This window comes from Erinaceus europaeus, chromosome 4 (assembly GCF_950295315.1).
Source record: "Erinaceus europaeus chromosome 4, mEriEur2.1, whole genome shotgun sequence".
NCBI lineage: Eukaryota > Metazoa > Chordata > Mammalia > Eulipotyphla > Erinaceidae > Erinaceus > Erinaceus europaeus.
In genome coordinates, this window is record NC_080165.1 from 19,735,271 (window position 1) to 19,745,806 (window position 10,536).

Sequence of the window (10,536 nt, forward strand, 5' to 3'; positions counted from 1 at the left end):
TCCTGAGTTCAGTCCCCGGCAGCACATGTACCAGAGTGATGTCTGCCTCTTTCTCTCTCCTATGTTTCTCATTAATAAATAAATAAAATTAAAAAAAGGATTGGAGAGGAGGCAGTGTTTGAAGAGTAAATGGCTAAAGATTTTCTAATGCCAAAAAGTCTTGTTACAGTAAAACCTCACAGCAAATAGGTGAGAAGACAAATTGTAACTAGGAAAGAAAGGAGTTGGATGATTCAGTGATGGATACAGACTGTATCCAGCAGCAGTTGATACTTGAAGACAATGGAACAAAACCTTCAAAGTCTTGAATGAAAATGCTTTTCCACCATAGAATTCTATACCCAGCTAAACCTGTTTATTTCATTTTTTTTTATAATTTATCTATTGTGGGATTAATGGTTTACAGTCAACAGTAAGATACAATAGTTTGTACATAGTAACATTTCTCAGCTTTCCACATTTCCCTTCAACCCCCACTAGGTCCTCCTCTGCTATCATGTTACAGGACCTGAAGCCTCCCACCTCATCCCAGAGTCTTTTACTTTGGTGCAATATACCAAAAACCTGTTTATTTTAAGAACAAGACAAATAAATCAATGGACTTCTGACCCCAGGGTCAAAAGAATCTGGGTTGGTGGTGGTAGCACAGTGGGTTAAGCGTACTTGGCACAAAGCACAAGGACCAGTGCAAGGATCCTGGTTCAAGCCTCCGGCTCCCCACCTGCAGGGGGGGGGAATCGCTTCATAAGTGGTGAAGCAGGTCTGCAGCTGTCTATCTCTCCTCCTCTCGGTCTTCCTGTCCTCTCCTGATTTCTCTGTCCTATCCAACAACAACGACAGTAACAACAACAATAATAACAGCAAGGGCAACAAAGGGGGAAAAATAGCCTCCAGAAGCAGTGGAGTCATAGTGCAGGCACCGAGCCCCAGCAATAACCCTGAAGGCAAAAAGAATCTCGGGCTGTTCATGTGGAGCTGATCTATCATACTGCTGGAGCATCTAGACTGACTGATAAGCCAATGGCAGTGGGTCTTGGGGGTCTGATTCACTGAGTGAGTGAGTCCCTGGAGTCCCTTTCTTGAGGTGTCACATAGCTACACCCAGCTGCATGTTCAGAGAAATCCTTGTTTTGTACAAAGATGTTCTTGGGCAGCCTGAGATCCACTATCAGGGACCCAGAGTGTCTCCCCTATGGAAACTCAGGACTCACTTTCTGTGTTCTGACTGCTTCTATCAGGAAGAAGCAGGAAGTAGAAAAAGATCTGCTCTGTGAGTCCTTGACTCTGTCAGTCCTAAGTTGGCATGTCCTTGAGCAGATTTTGGGAGGAGGAAAGAGGGACAGCTTACCACAGATCCTATGTCCATACTGTTACAGTTCCAGGTAAAGGACCCAGGTTCTTCCTCAGCATAAGCATATCAGTTCTAAGCCACACTACTGAGGGCTACTACTGTGCTCAAACCCCTTAGGATCCTGAAGTCTCTTGAGAACAAGACCTGAATAGTTTGCAAGAAGGGGAATTGTGAGGCAGCAGGGTAATTGGGTGGCGGGGGTCTGAGTTTCATGTCTAGGTGGTTGCTTGGAGGGAGTAGGGGAGAAGGAGCAGGAGGAGGAGGAAAGGGGATCCTGGGACAAGCAGCAAAGGCTATGTCCAAAAAAATGAAGGTTCATAGGCTTGCAGAAATGGGATCAAGAATTAAGAGGTTGGAGGCAGGGACCTTCTCCTTGGGGGTGGGGGTGTGTGATGTGGGTGGGTGGATGGAGGGGAGGCAGATAGTCCCAGTGTCCTTCAGCGCTGAGGACTCCGTAAGCACACATTGGCCACTGTGTGCTGATCCTCCTTTGGGCTGCAGGTGGGCAGGGGGGCTAGGCAAGGATCCCTGGGGAGTGAGTGAGTACCTTCTCATTCATCCACGCTCCCGTGAGAGAGCTGGGCTTCCTTGGCGGTTTTGAGTTTTTTGTTTTTTTTTCTTTTATAATGAGAGTTTCAGGGCAAGGCAGATGTCACACCATGGTGTGTTCCTGCCTGGCTTTGGCCTGTCCAGTACACTGACCTTCATTGCATGGTCAACTGTGCAGGTGGCTCATGGGTGGCCAGAGCCAATGAACCTGCTTTTATTGTATATTTTACTTTTTAAATATTTATTTATTACTTATTGGATAGAGACAGAAAAAATGAGGGGAAAGGGAGAGACTGAGCAGGGAGAGAGACTCACAGCACTACTTCACTGCTCCTGAAACTTCTCCCAGCAGGTGGAGACTGGGGCTTGAACCTGGATCCTTGTGTATTGTAACATGTGCACTCAACTAGGTGCACCACTGCCTGGCCCTGCCAAGTTCTTTTTTTAATTTTTTATCAATCCCTTCAAGCATATAAGACAGCACCTTCCTGGGCCCTTCTCTAAGCTTGTTTTTGTTTTGTTTTTCCTGGTGGGATGTTGCCTTTTTTCCTGACTAAACTATGTATAATTCAGTTGTGTGTAGCTGCCTTTGCATGTGAGTGCATGTGTGTGAGTTGCATGTGTGGGCTTGCAATTGCATGTGTGTGAACAAGTGTTCCTTCTCGTGCTTGTGGTGAATGGGCTGCACGTGCATGCAAGTGTATACACACACACACACACACACACACATACACACACACACACACCCCTGCTTGAGATTGTTTCTATCTTGAGCTTCAAGACATGTACCAACTAGGTATTTGCACAGCTCTCACACTTATTGTTGGGGGTCTGGTAGGTCCCAGTTTGAGGGAGGGCTGGGGGTAAGGGGAGGTGAAGAAGTGGGCAGGGGGGAATGGAATCTAGATGCCAAGCAATGAAGCCTGCCTCTTACCCCCTCTGCTCTGTTTCTTGATTCCAAGCCTCCATTCGGAGAAGGAAAGGGGGTGAGTCCTCTGCTGTGTCTCCGGGCCCAGCTTGGCCTGACCCCCTCCCCCCATTCAGGGGAATGCTGATGTATGAGGGGATTCAGTTCAAGTCAGGGTGATCGGGAAACCCTGGATTGCACCCTCTCCTGCTCTCCCCCCTAGGGATCTGGCAGGGACACAGACCTTGAAAGGGACAGATGGGGAGCTGCTGAGTGTGTCCCCTGGGGCTGCAATAGTGAGACAGAGTCACAGAACTTGGGAGGCGTGGAGGAGAGACAGAAAGAGCTAGAGGGCTGGAAATAGGGAGCCAGGACTTGGCCAGTATGAGTGGAGGGTGCTCAGCTCCAGCTGGTGTTGCTTTTTTTCTGTCTGTCTGCTAGGAGGCTAGTGGGTGGGTCCTGTTTCTCTGCTGATCCACTGGTAGAAGGGGATCAAGCCTGGTATTGACTGACCCTTTGGAGTAGCTATCTGAGTCCCATGGGCCAGAAGAGGGAGCTTACTGCACCCCTTCCTCATGGGACCTCCCCAACCTTGTTGCTGCCTTCAAGACTCACCCCCCTGTCCTGTGAGGGTCCTTGTATCTGCTGTGTTTCTGCCTGGCTGCCAGGGAAGCAGTGCCAATGGGAAGCAGCCCTGGCCCAGGCCCTGAGGCATAGCTTCTGATGGGATCCCTCCTGCGCAGAAGAGCTAGGGCTTGTGTGGGTGGTCCTGGGCATGTGTTCACGTGCATCCATGTGCCTGGACCGCACCTGTCTCTCACTCAGAACCCTCAGGGCCTCCTCTGTGCTGGGGTCACTATAGTCTCTCAGGCTCCGCTCTCTGAACTCCTTTGGCCCTGTGCTCCCATGCCAGGTAAACTACATTCCCTACCTTTTCAAGTATTAAAAACATGCTTAGCATGTGTGCTAGAGCAGAGTCCCTGCTGTCTTCATGTCTGCAGTCTCTGGACAGAATGGCAATTGAACTGGATTTGAACTGGGGATTTGCATTTGGCCAGGTGCCAAGTACTGTGGTTGGCATTGCAGCACACAGGAAAGCAGGGGTATTGGGAGCATGGGTGGCAGGTGGGGACTGCAGGGGGTGCATAAGAAGGTCAGGGTGGTGGTCAGGTGGCCGTGGGAGCTGTCCTGAGTGGACCCATCCCAACTTGCAGGTACATGTCCTGAGAAAAATTCCTAAACCATTATAGGTGACCACAATGCCACTTAATTTTTTTTCTATTATTATTTTTAATTTGATAGAACAGAGAGAAATTGAGAGGGAAAGAGGAGATAGGGAGAGAGAGACACCTGTAATACTGTTTCACCACTCATGAAGCTTCCCCCCTGAAAGTGGGGACTGGAGGCTTGAACCTGAGTCCTTGTACATGCTAATGTGTGTACTCAACTAGGTACACCACCACCTGGCCCAGAAAATGCCCCATTTGTTTATTAAAAACTAATTTAGGGGGGCTACCGGGTGGTGGCATACTTGGTTGAGCTCACATGTTACAGTGCACAAGGACCCAGGTTCAAGCCTGCTGTCCTCACCTGTAAGGGGAGAGCTTTGAGAGTGGTGAAACAGGGCTGCAGGTGTCTCTCTCTCTCTCTCTCTCCCCCTATCTCGCCTTTGCCTCTCGATTTCTGGCTGTCTCTACTCAATAAATAAATAAATACAGATAAATTAATAAGTAAGTAAAAAATCATGAATAAAAAAATTATAAGACGGTGTCCAAGCAACCCAGGTGGTGGCGTACCTGGTTGAGCGCACGTGTTACAATGCGCAAGGACCCGGGTTCGAGCCCCCAGGCCCCACCTGCAGAGGGGAAGCTTTACGAGTGGTGAAGCAGGGCTGCAGGTGTCTCTCTGTCTCTTTCCTTCTCTATCTCCCTCCTCCCTCTTGATTTCTAACTGTCTCTGTCCAATAAGTAAAGATAATAATAAATAAAAAATTTAAAAAGATGGTATCCAGATAATTTAAAAATACTAAATAAGTAAAATAATTTAAGGGCCAGGTGGTGGCACAACTGGTAGAGAACACACGTTACAGTGCACAAGGGCCTGGGTTCAAGCCCCCAGTCCCCATCTCCTGGGGGAAACTTTACAAGTGGTGAAACAGTATTGCATCTGTCTTTTTCTTTCTCTTTCTTCCTCCTTCCCTTTCAACTTCTGTCTCTACCAAAATAAATAAATCAAATATTCATCATCTTGAAAATAACTTATTTTTATTTTATTTTATTTTTTGCCTCTAGGGTTATTGCTGGGGCTTGGTGTCTGCATTATGAATCCACTGCTCCTGGAGGCTATCTTTTCCCCTTTTGTTGCCCTAAAATAATTTAATTTTTATAGACATTTATTTACTTTGAGAGAGATCAGAGTACTGCTCAGGCCTGTGTGGTGCCCAGGATTGAACTTAGAGATTCACACACTGTAAAAGGTACATTTCTGGGTGGCCGGGCGGTGGCACACCTGGTTAAGCGCACATGGTACTACACACAAGGATATGCGCAAAGACCCAGGTTCGAGCCTCTGCTCTCCACCTGCAGGGGGAAACTTCACAGGTGGTGAAGCAGGTCTGTGGGGATCTTCCCGTTTCTCTTTCTCTCCTCTATCTACCCTCCCCTCTCAATTTCTTTCTGTCTTATCAAATAAAATGGAAAGAAAGAAAAGGGAAAAATGACAATGGGGAGTGGTAGATTTGTCGGGCCGGTGATAACCTGGGGGCAATGAAGAAATAAAGCATCCTTTTTTTTTTTTCTTTTCCTTAGACTCCCAGTTGGTATCTTAGGGTCTGAAAGCCCCTTCACTGTCTCTCCCCAAATCTTCCCTGGGTCCTGCACCCCCACACAGTTCCAGAGGTGGGGCTGCTCTTCCAGGACTGACGGTGCTTCAGCCTTCTGATCCGCCATTTTCAGGCCTCTGGTTAGGGGGTTGGGTGAGCTTTTGATTTCTGAAAGGATCCCCGTTTGTTCATCCTCGCCTTGCGGGGTACACAACAGGGCCTGTCCTGGGTTGCGATCCTGCCAGGAACAGCTTAGCTTCTGTGTGGTGTGGGTACAGAGGAGCAGTGCCATGTGCTGAGGAGAGAAGGGAAAGGGCAAGGGGACAGCGACATCTGCAAGACAGCTTGCGGCCATCTGTCCCCTCCCCTGTGTTCTCTGAGTCAGGCTTTCCCCAGGGAAGGGGTCCACAGAGGACCCCCTGGACCCTGCTTTGGCCAGGTTGGAATGGGATCTGACTTCTGAGGTGTGAAGTCTCTAGAAGGATACAAGTTTCAGGGTCCCCTCCTCCTGGTCTGGTATGCATGCCTTGGGGGGGATACGGGAGCCGAATCTCAGGGACACTGGCCTGGGGGGAGGACGCAGCCATTGGCTCAGGGTCCCACAGCTGAGATGTTGCCCCTTGACTGCAGAGAAGCTGGATGAGATCCTGGCAGCTGCCGCAGAGCCCACGCTGAGGCCGGACATCGCAGATGCCGACTCGAGAGCCGCTACAGTCAAGCAACGGCCCACCAGCAGGAGGATCACCCCTGCTGAGATTAGCGTAAGCCTGGCAGTGCTGGGGGTTCGGGGTGTGGGTGGCATGTGGGGTTGAGGAGCTGTGTTCCCTGTAGGTATGTCAGAGATGTGGGGGCCTGTGAGGCTTCTGTGTTTACCTCTTCTGTCCAGGCCTGGGGGTGAAGGATCCCATGGCCTCTCTTGGGGACGCCTGGGGTTATGTCAGCCCTAGTGTGGCCTTGGGCAGTGTCTCCCCCATCCCACCCCCACTGACGCCACCTCCACTTGGTGCATTTTGGGCTGCCCCCTCCCCCCGCCCCCAGGCCACTGCATTCCCCTCGAGGTAGGCTGTGCTGCCGGGGAGCATAATGGGAATCCTGGGTCAGCACCATAGGCTCTGGGGCTGCTGGAATCACTGCCTGGGGTGTCAGACCTCACGCTGGGGAGGACAATGGGTGGGGCTGGATGGAGGACCGGGGCCCCCAGTGCCCTATAACCTCCATACCCCACCCCACCCCCTCCACAGTCACTGTTTGAGCGCCAGGGCCTCCCAGGTCCAGAGAAGCTGCCAGGCTCCCTGCGGAAGGGGATTCCACGGACCAAGTCTGTAGGTATGGCTGGGCCAGGGCTGCATGGGGTCAAGTAGAAGTGGGGCTGGAGGTGCAATCCCCAACCTTCATTTGGGGGGTCCTGCTTTCTCTGCATCTGGTGCTGCTTGCCCCAGCCCAGGAGTCTTGATTTGTGGATATGTGGGGGGTCAGTTCTTCCTTCAACCCAGAGACACTCTAGTAAAAGAGACCTCTGAGGCTCTCCCTGTCTAGCCACAGCTCCTGGTCTAGTGGGCACCGCATCCACTAAGCCTCTTTCAGGGGCACCCACCCATCCAACATTCCTACACAGCGCTGCCCTCCCTCCGGTGCCTCACACAAACACCATGTCATTGCCCTGCGGCTTGCACCTCCAGCCCTGACTGTTCCCCTGCAGCCTGAATACACGCTGAGTTTCTGGTCTTAAAACACCCCTCCCCTTGAGCCCACCTCACTGAGCTGTGTGCCCCACCCCAAGCATTGTACACAACCACCTTGCTCCAGAAGCCACCTTTCCTTGCTGCCTCCCACCCTCCCTGCTTCTTCCTGGGGTGGGCTCACTCTGTTCCTCCCTGAAACTGAGGTCGCTCCCACGCAGGCTGCCACCAACTCCCAAGATGTCCCTCCACCCACGGGGATGCATGGCCTGTCCTCCTCTTACTCAGGCTGGCATTTACTTTTTCACCTCCATAGAACTTTTCTCCTTTGGGCTCTAGGGCACTTCCTGGCCCCCTCCACCAGCTTGCAGGCCACTTCTTATTCAGGTCCCCACTACCCCACCCATTTTCAACCCTCTAGACATCCAGTTTCCTCTCATCTGTCCATGTGTCCATCTATCTATCCACTGACCTGTGCAGTGGGCCATCCATCCATCCATCTTTCGAGGTTAACCATCAGAGTACAGGCATATTCAGCACTTACTGCAAAACTGTGTCATACGCGTGTGGTGTGTCTGGCACAGTGAACTTACTAAGGTATCACTGTTACACAAAGTGATAAAAATCACCTGTCCAAAGTCACCCAGTGTTTTACCTGTCTTGATTAATCCATCCAACTAACCAATTGCCAGATCGCAATTATTCATTCACCCCAGGTTCCCCTGCTGGTTGATCGCTGCTCTGACACTGGGCAGGGAGGGTCTGGAGGCTCACTTGGGGTTGGTGACTCTGCAGACAGCTCAACTCAGCAGTTCCCTGGAGAATGTGAAGGCGCAGGTACAGGTGTAGCCAGTTCTGAGCGGCAGCCACACCTGGGCATCACAAAAGACCAGAGGTGGGTGTTTAAGCTTAGAGACTGCAGCTGCTTTCTGGCCTAGAGGTAGAACCCTCAGGCCTCCCTCATCTAAGCCTGCCTGTCCTCCATGGTTGCTTCATTCCCTGCCTCCCCTGACAAGTTCAGGGTGGTCTGCCTCCTCACACACCTTGGCAGCAGGTTCCCTCAACTTGGAAGCCCCAACCAGCCCAAGCTTCCTTGTCCTACACTGGGACCACAGCTTTGGTTTCACTACGTCCTGACCAGACTCCCCTCTGCAGTCCATTCTGGCCAGCGGGGCCTTTCTGTAGAGCAGATGCCCTCCTGTATTCTCCAGTTGACACTCTGACCCTCACTGCCTTAAAGCCTAGCAGCCCAGTCCTGACCCTCTCCTGCTTCACCTGGAGGCATCTGTCTCTACCTCCTTCTGGCCTGTTCTCTGCTTGTCTTCACTGCCTGGATTACCTGTCCCATGCCAGTCTGAAACTGAGCTTGTTCTGTGGGACACAGCCTCTCAGCAGTGGGGGCCAGCTCGCCCCCACTCATTCCTCCTAGACCCTCTCATGCTTGGTTGATAGAAGTTGAGAGGGCCAGTCTAAGTTCCATCCTCCCACACCCCCAGTCCTGTCCTGTTCCCCCCACAAAGGCAGTTATGTGTCAGACTCCCTGCTCGCACCCTGTGGCTGGCCTCTGTGGCCATAGGCACTCGTGTCAGTCTTTGAAGCTATAGGGTCCCGACACGTAAGCATGGGACCACCTGTTCTTGCCCCCAGGGGCTGCTCTGAGGTTCCTGCCATGGGCTGTGCTCACAGGCTAAACCTGAGCTGCACAGTGATTCTCTGGCATTGAGGATGTGGGTCCTTCCTCCTCAGCCTGTGTGTAGCAAGTGGTAGAAATAAATCTTGGCCCACAGGTATTTTGGGCAGAGGCCCCAGTTCCCAGATGATAATCAGAACAGATTCCCATTTCATCCTGAGGCAAGTGCCTTGTCTTCACCCTAAGTTAGAACTTGGCACACAACCTCCTGCATCATCAAGTAATGCTCGCTCTTACCACCGCATCTGTCTCCGCTCAGGCTGTGGGTGTGCCTGGAGGGGGTATATGCTGCAGGAGAAATGCAGAGGGAGGAGACCTGGAGAGCAACCTGGCTGGTGCTGTGTCCAGCCGGGGGTGGAGGGCAGACCTGGAAATGATGGCGGTGACCTCAGCTGCCTGCCCGGGACACTTCTAGGTGCTCAGCCCTGTGCTGTGAGCTTTAAATAACTCCAGTTCACATGGTCCCATGACGGGGGCGGGCAGTTCTCCTGAGAGGAAGAAACTGAAGTTCCAAGGTGTTAGGAAACATCAGACAGTGCCTACCAGAGCTAGAATCCATGCCTGAGTCTTTACCAAAATCTACCTTTGTTTGGACCCAGGGTGCAAGATGCCCAGGTGGACAAGATTTGGGCAATGTGGTATGGGGACAGTGGGTGCTGGGGTGCCTCATAGTGAGTGCATACAAGCGTGCCCAAACCCTAGGCATCCCAGCAGTGTGTGTGTGTGTGTGTGTGTGTGTGTGGGGTCTAACTTGAGGTGAATCTCTGTATAGTCTGCAAGAGAACAAGGCTCTGAGGGCCGCTGGGTCACACAGCCAATAGTGAGCTCAGCTGAAGCATATGTCATGTGTTCAGCCCGCAGCCCATTTGAAGGCAGGCTCCCTCCCTTCTACCCGACTCCCTGAAATTCAGCCAGAGCGTTAAGCCTCTGCAGCCTCTCCCAGTTCAGCCCACATGGGTGTCTGAGATGGAGCCTCTCAAAACACTTCTCACCTAGGCATCTGTGCTGTGTCAGCTGTCTTCCCCACCCACATGGGCACCCACAGTCCTCTTGCCCCCTTATTACACCATGTCACTGCTATTGCTGGAGAGTGTCCCTCTCCTTCTGATCAACTGCCCAACCATTTCCTGTTGCCACCAGCCCCCACACACCCTGTGACATTCATGTTGGTGTTTCTGAGTGGTAGCTTTGCTCAGCTGGGGGGGGGGGCAGGGACAAGAGCCCTGAGTTCCTCTGCCCTTCTGCCCTCTTCGCCCCAGCTAGAGGGTGTCTGCTTCTATCCTCTGGGGATTGTCTTGGCCAGGTCTTGACCCTACCTGGGTAGTCAAAAGTTTGGGTCTTTTCCAGGGCCACTGCTGGTGGTGGCCCCTCTCCCCCATATCTAGCTCATATCTATCCCCCCCTTCACGAGAGCCATCCAGGACAGAGTCTCAAAGGACCTTGCTCAGGTGCCCAGCTCTGGCCCCTGGGAGCCTGCCCCTCCCCCTCCTTGAAGCTCTTGAGCCCTGAGCCCTAACTAGGACTTCTGACCCATTTTTT

The 10,536-nt window shown here is 51.9% G+C and overlaps 1 protein-coding gene across 1 annotated transcript in view; it reads left to right on the forward strand.

Annotated features, from left to right (window-relative positions):
• Positions 1 to 10,536, forward strand: part of SHANK3 (SH3 and multiple ankyrin repeat domains 3) — a 51,111-nt gene that overhangs the window by 28,843 nt on the left and 11,732 nt on the right. Inside the window, 4 exon segments of the mRNA XM_060190778.1 lie at positions 2,863 to 2,886; positions 6,259 to 6,389; positions 6,870 to 6,954; positions 8,103 to 8,239. Coding sequence (XP_060046761.1) covers positions 2,863 to 2,886; positions 6,259 to 6,389; positions 6,870 to 6,954; positions 8,103 to 8,239 — 377 coding nt within the window.